At 37.3% G+C, this 7,790-nt stretch overlaps 1 protein-coding gene across 1 annotated transcript in view; it reads left to right on the top strand.

Annotated features, from left to right (window-relative positions):
• The window catches only part of NCBP2 (nuclear cap binding protein subunit 2, 20kDa), a 36,569-nt gene extending 31,404 nt beyond the window's left edge, over window positions 1–5,165 (top strand). The window contains 1 exon segment of the mRNA NM_001277455.1: window positions 5,097–5,165. Coding sequence (NP_001264384.1) covers window positions 5,097–5,106 — 10 coding nt within the window. The 3' untranslated portion in view covers window positions 5,107–5,165.
• The last annotated feature ends 2,625 nt before the right edge of the window (window positions 5,166–7,790 follow it).

Below are 7,790 nucleotides of genomic sequence, written 5' to 3'. Positions count from 1 at the left end.
AGAACTGAAGGTGTAGATATTTCTAGTCACAGTAGAGTGGTACATGTTCTTCACATAACATATTCACAGATTCATTTGTTCTAATTATACCACATGAAAACTAGAGGTCGAATTAACTCTCTTGTGGAAATTAACTATAGGCCAAGAAGGTCAAATGACATGTAGTCATATAAACGCATTTTCATTTTTGTCTTCCATGTTGTTCTTAAACTGTCTGAGAATAGTATTCTCTCATCACTGTGCTTGCATCTGTTTAGTTTTCATTAACATATCCTAGGCATTAAATGTTACATGAATTGTCTGCTGATGCTGTGTCCTGAGGTGATTGATGCTTTTGGCAGGGAGCCTGTAAGTGAATCGGTATACAAATATATAAAGAATGGAATGTATGAGCTCAGTTCTGTTTTCTGTTATGCCCAAATGACCTGACAGATTCCAGGGTTTCAGACACAGATCATCTTGAAGATGTTCTTTGACTCTATGTCTGCTATTTTGGAGAAATCTGCTTATATGAATATCATATATATATCAAAACGCATCAGAAAATTGAATGCATTCATCTTGGAGAAAAAGGAATAACAAGTTTCAGAGGACTGTCTTAAGAAAGAAAGTGATGATAGATGCTGCACTTAACTTTTTTAAAGAGGTTCCCTAGAGACAGCTCAGTAAAACTCCAGCAGCCTTATATAGGGAATGCCCTAGAAATACATTTTTAAAATCTATGTACCAAGTATGCAGCAGTTTTACATAACAATATGACTCATAATGAATATACTCTTTAAAGGATGCTCCTAAACTGAGCCTCCTTATTCAAGAGTTATGCTTGCCAAATCATTCAGTTTGAACTTACTTCACAATTAATGACCTAATTTGTAGCACTATGGGCACTTGCCCTGCAATAATCTTACTTTTACTCAGGTCTCCTAAGAAGGATGACAGCAGGAGTTATTCTGACAAACTGCCAAAACAATACTGCAAAGCTTTCAGAAGTTTTAATTTTAAGTTGATGAGATCTATGGTATTAGATGTAACGGTCTGGTCCCATGAACACTGCAATGACAATAATGCACTGATGATCAAGCCCAGATCTTGCAATGAGTAAATGATCATAGGAAGTATTCAAACAAATTGCAGATGTCATCATCCCCTGTTGAGCACTGAAAAACATTTTGGAAATAGAAGAAAGACGACCAGATTTTGAGGCCTGAGTTTACTTTTAAATGTTTTTTTTTCATGCAGTTGGAGATCTTTTGGTTTTGCAAACAATCACTGACACAGCATTACTGCCATCAACTACTGAGCTGGCAAGTGTTACCAAATATTATAATTTCTGATGGCAGTTCTTGCTGTTTCCGTCACAGACTAGGTCAGGAAAAAAACAATGACCTGGAATCCTATTTAAATTACTCATTTGCATCTCAGGATTGATGGTTAAGTGTTAGATTAGCTCATAAACAAGCTCTAACACAGTCTTGTTTTTCTAACTGTACAATATAACTGTTCAATATTTGTATGATAAAGAGGCAGCATAAGGGTAAATAAAATAGCAAATTAAATTTGGTTAAGCCATCTGTTCTTTTTATTGTCTGATTACAAGCCAACAGCACATCAGTAGGCCATGACTGAATAAACCTTGGACATTGGTACTTACTACTGAGAGCAGAGGCTATTTCACTTTTAGGAATAGAAATACTCTGCAATGGAACACTCAGCCCTGAAATTCTTATGAAGAATAAGTGTGAACCAATAAAGGGGAAAGATATATATTGATGTTAGCATTTCAGGAGCATCCTTTATTATATGAAGCCTTTCATTCCATTTGTTGTCAAACGGAATGAAAGGTGTAAATTAAATAACATCTCTTTTTCTAGAAGTTCTCAGTAGTCACACATTTTCTGAATCAGATATTTTGTTGAGTTATCTTAAAAAAAGGTCTACTGTCTTTCAGTCACAATACATTGTCAGGACTTCTAATCTCTGACTGACAAATTTATCTTATTATTCTTTGGTATTTATTAAGTTCCAAAATAACATTGAAAAATTTCTCAATGCCCAAATATTAATCCTATATATGTATGTAATGTAGGAAAATCCTAACTGCACCTCAGGCCAGCCATATGGTTTTGGATTATGGGGATAGTCTTATCTCTATTCGTTATATCTTATCATTATTGTTTATTTTATCATCATTAGTTGTGTGTTCTAGATAATGTTAATTTTGAAGAGTTATACTGTTGAATATATTCTGAAAAGCTTTGAGTATACTTTGAAGATGCCAGGATCAGCAGAATCTGATATCCAACATGTACTTCAAGCTTTGCTGGTATTTCCTTTGTATTTATATATTATTAATATTGCATCCTGTAATTCATCAAAGGCTTTTTCAACTTTTGTGCCCTGGGACATGCTTGTATCCGACCATTTTGGTAGCTATGTATAGGTATGTTCCTCTCCCCTTCCATCCCCTTCTCCTCACAGATGCAGTTTAATATGTGAATGGGAACTCGGTTAGGGCGAGGAAAGAGTGGCAGGGATGCGATCTAGGCTATGGTGCAAAAATGTAACAAGGAAACAACAAAATCTGTAATTGTTCTTTTACAAAGTCAGTGGATTCGTATCTCCTGTGAAATACTTCTTATATTGATTAGGATTAAGAATGAATGTATTGCGGCTTTCTTTTATGATCACTCTACGAACTGCTTAATGTTCAGAAAGTATTTTTTATCCTGAACTACAGAGTGTTGTACATACCATTCACATTCGAATTTCTACTTGCTTGAAAATGACATGAAACATACTGAAGTGGAAGGAGCAGATAAATATAGTGGCAGTGCCAGAATCCTCTGAAGCCAGGCACTGAGAATCTAAAAGCTGAGTGCCAAGCAGGAGGAATACTTTTAACAGAGCAGTAAGGACTGGCCTCGCACTCATTTGTTATGGATGTCTTCTGCTTAATTATCCTGCCCTTGGAATGGGCTTTCCACCATGATCAAGAGTGGTGGGTTCTTGTACTCAAGCCTATTCTCTGGCATGTGTAAGGCTGGCTGGGCCATGGCAGGGCTCAGCAACAGCTCAAAGATTCAAAAAGTATAAGGTTCCTCCCCTTAAATTCTTAAGGCACTGACATCAGCACGTGGTGTATAGTGAGAGATCATGGCTTCACTGAAAAGATCCTAATCTGAAAAAAGTACAGAAATAACCGGGCACTCAGCACCCTTACTGACAGAAGCCAGCTCTTTCAATTCTCAACTTCTTGCTGTATCTGATGGACGTAGGAGTTTCTCTTCTGGTGTAGTTCAGCACAGCGTTAACACCTATATAACGTCTCCAGCAATGTGAGAAGCAGATGCTGTGGAGGCAGGTGCTAGAGTTGTGCTGTAAGAGATACAGGGGTATCTGCCCACTGCTGAGGTCTCCCCAGGATAACTAATGTGGGTTGTTAGCACATTGTCTTTCTCAGTATTCCTCAGTTCCTGTTCCGGTATCCTCAGGGGGAGAAGGGTAAATCAGGCTGTCAGTGTGCAATCATCCACTTCCAGTTCTAACGGAAGGATTTAGACAGACAGATGAATCTCCATTCCATCTAGTTAAATGTGATCCAGATAGTGATGGATTGGAGTTAACACAGCACAGCAGGGTGACCACGAGTGGGAGGGAAGACAGATGATACATAATGGGAGAGTCCAGGCTGCATCAAAAACATCGGCAAGAAAGGTTCAAGGAAGAAAATGGACTGAGCACAGCAGCTAGATTCCACTCTTAGGCTTAAGTGAAATTTCTTTTTACAGCTTGCTGGGTAATTTACTGTTCTGTTTTGATTTTTGCATGTGTTGGCCTTCATGGGTGATGTAAATCATGACCATTTTTCTCCTGTATAGCTTGTTTGTCATCAGTAGACTTGATAATGTTTGAAGTTCAGTGCTTGGATAAGTCACCTTCAACTCTGAATGATTTTGAAGTCTGTTGCCCTTTGCTGGAAGAAGGGCTCTATCAGCTGCTGCTAGGCCTGGGCAAAGGTCAGGGAGCTCCTCCATTTCAGAAAACCAAGGCCTGTTAGAGATGGACAGAATTTCTCACTTTGCATTTATTGAAGTAAGACAAGTTCACAAGCTGCAGAAAAAAGTGGAGCTCTGCTGAAAGCACGGAGGCTACAACTATTTCTCTGTCTTCAGGAAGATAAGCTTCCTTCTTCCTTACCATCAGGTTTTGGATATGTCATGCTGTAAAAACAAAACAAAACCATGAAATGAAAAAGGCCAAATAGATCAGATATTATAAATGAGGTATTCTGCATATCGATTTGCTCATGTAACAGTATGATCCTTTTCAGAAGAATCGTGGTTCTTAGTTAATAAGAAGCATTCACAAAACTCTTTCCAAAGTGATTATCTTGACTAATAATATATACTTGGATAGCATTACTAAAACACACTAATTGTAAAGATGATAGTGATAACTCACTCATTGTAAGAGTATGAGGTAGCAAATTAATTCATTCTGATTAATCTTGGCACTGTTTGTTCTTCTGTGAACACGTAAATAAACAAAGCTCAAATCAAGAGGAGAACAGGCCTGATTTAAGCAATTTTATTAGTTCTTTGTGAGACATGATAGGAAAAAGTAACAAGAAATCAAATTAATGCTACTGAAGTGCGTGGAGCCAAATATGGATTTTTGCCTAGATGAAAAGTTCCTTTTATTCACAGAAACAAGTCAATGGCTAAAGATAAATCTGGACTTCTCACAAAATGAATAATTTAATATTTTTCAGTAGCAAGTACCCTAGCAAGGAAAAACATAAGGTGCACAAATAATTTGTGTCGTGTTGCTATTCATTTGCATGAATTTGTCTGGAAATTAATTCAGCTAGACCTTTCTGCTAAACTTGAATGAAAAGGGCCTTGACAGAGAAAAAAAAAGAAGCAAGCAGCAGAATTCAGAAGAGTAGCAGGAAATATTCTGGTCTGTATATGTGGGGGTTTTTAGAGATTATAAAATTGCTGCTTTAAATTCAGTGTCCAGATTCTGCTGTATTACACAAGTCTAGATGTTTAAATTGACTTTTTCTTTGCTTTTTTCTTTTTCTTTTTGCATAGGAGAGCATAATTGAAACAATATTATTTTTACCGCCTTGATTAGAAGCAATCTGTAAGAGTCTACCCTGTAATACAGCTAACTCAAACACTGGGACCATGCAGATGGGACCAGACAGACTTTTTGCTACTAATTTACCTCTGCTTCTTACTTGAGTTTCTCTGCACTTCTCAGTTTCCAACCCTGAAATCAGATCTGCTGGGAAGGGGTGAAGGAGGAGAGACCATGCTTTGATCTGCTACCTCCTGAAACATCACAGCTACCTGAAATCTTTACATTTTCTGTGAATTATTTAAAACTTTTTCTCAAAAAAGAAGGCTATATTTTGATGTGGAAATGTTGCTGTACCGCTTCATGGAAATCATACAGAAGGTATCCCAAGGCCCTGTGCTGTATTCTCCAGCCACTATATCACACCTGCGATGCTTTGTGACTGAGGACTCCAGCCATGCAGTGCAGCAGCTTGATGCTCGTTTGGTGCATGGGTCATCAGAAGAGATGGCCTGGACAGATATAAAATATAAAATATAAAAGATAGACATATATATATGCACACACAAAATTATATGTAAGTATAGAGTGTGTACGTACATACACACATATCTCTGTTAAATAACCAATTATAAAAAAGAACTTCCTTCCCTGATGTGGTTTCCTGACTTGTGTCTACTCAACAGCAGTGTTTTGTTTTTTGTTGTTTTTGTTTTTTTTTTAATTTCTATTTTGAATGATAAATTCTATGAGGATTCATTAGTCCTGCTGCGCACAACTTGATAATACTTCATAGAGGATTGGGTTTATTGACTTTCTAATATTGTGTATGAACCACAACTCACCTTGAAGACAACTGAAAACTTTCTATCTCTCATGGTTTTATCCTGGTAGATTTTGTAGGGATTTGTTGGGATGCTGACATTTCCAAATCCATATCACACCTCTGCACTAATAAATGGAATGTGAAGCAGCAATATGTAGTATTTGAAGCTCTTGAGCTCATGAGGCCGTGTATCACAGGGCACAGCACTGCAAATTTGCCATCTTAATTCGTGATGCAAACTTGCTACAGAGTTTTCTGCAGATTCAGGATAATTTAACATGCCTTCTGAAACTGATATATTACTGCTGGTTTTCAGTGTGTGGTCTGGTAGAAGTGAGACAAATACTTTGGTTTAAAGCTTTCCTGACAGCAAAATGATGATATCTGAGGCGAAAAAAAATGCTGGATATGAAGCACAACAACTTATGTAAGGCTTGGCATCAGTGTATCAACAGGTTCATGGAAAAGCAATGGTTCAAATGGGGTGGCAAAGCAGTTGGCTGCAACATACAGAACAGAAAAGCTAAAAACAGTCTTTAGTAACTGAATCTGCTCAGTTTCAGCTGTTATTTTGTTTGTTTGTTTCGTTACCCTCTGTTTTGATCTATAACAGAGAGAAGAAATTTTGAAGGTGTGGTAAGAAGTGAGAAGCCAGGTTGAGAATGAGAGTTGGTAGGGAAACTGAGATGAGGAGAGTTCCAATTCAGCATGGGATGCAGTTCTGTCTAAACAAAAATGTGACTGTCACTAGGGAAAGTTTTGCATTTGCATGCTCAGATACCCTGCAAGTTATACGGCAATAAATAAATGTGTGAAATGTTATATATTTATTGTATGTCTAAATGCTATTTAAATAAGTACTCTCTGAACATGGTAACATAGTGAAAGCAGGAAAAATGTAATTTACAGACACAGGTTCTTCACTGTACATGGGGAAAAAAAAAAGGCCACATATCTATTTTCTGGATTAAACAACCATTTATGACAGGCATGCACTCTGTTTCTCACTGTCTTGCTATGCAGTGATTCAGTCTCAACTTCTGTTTGCTTCTCCGACCAACATTTCAGAGAAAGACCCGCTAAAGACTATGAAAATAGCATCAGTACTTTCCTAACTCCTGACAACACTTCATGTCACACATTGTAGCACTGCAATGGCTTTCCCACAATGGCACTGCATCAGAAGCTTATGATCGACTTGTGTCTGACCACAGCTGAAATAAGCATGTTTCTGCAGACCAACACCGTCTTGATTTGCTGATAGAGAACTTGCAGAGCTGAGTGCTTCGGTCAATATCTACTTTTTTTCTAGTCAACTGGCTCTTTACATGGCTCATTTCTAAACACCACTGATCACTTTGTAACTTCCTTTTCGAAACCACATGGATACACAAAAGGAGTTTCCGGTAAGTGTTGGATGTAGGCTTGAGAATTTAAGTGTAAAACAACCAAAACTTTCAAGATAATTAGTGCCAAGTGACAGCAATAGGCCTGCAGTGTTTCCTTTCTCAAATGTCTATTTAAGAGCATGCATGTGTTTCTTTGTGAGAGGGAGAGAAGATGTAGTATTTATGATATTCTTCTATTTGTTTTAAATTTGCATTCTGAGCTTCAAAATCTGATGTAAGATGCAATTAGTTTGGCTTACTGGTACACTGACTATGTAAAATTTTGTGCTCTGATTAAAAATGAAAAATAACTGTAGCTAAAGGCAAGAAGAGTCTTGGTTTCTGCACTGAAGCAAACGTAGGAATACTTCTTCGACTCAATAACTCTATGTAGAACAAAAGCTGGGAGAATGATTTTTTCACCAACCCTTTCTCCTTTGTTATATTATGAAATGTCATCCTAACATCTCAAATAGTTAAAACTGTGAATC

This window comes from Gallus gallus, chromosome 9 (genome assembly GCF_016699485.2).
Source record: "Gallus gallus isolate bGalGal1 chromosome 9, bGalGal1.mat.broiler.GRCg7b, whole genome shotgun sequence".
Classification (NCBI taxonomy): Eukaryota; Metazoa; Chordata; class Aves; order Galliformes; family Phasianidae; genus Gallus; species Gallus gallus.
Note: the sequence above shows the minus strand (reverse complement) of the source record. Positions and strands in the feature narration are given on the sequence as shown.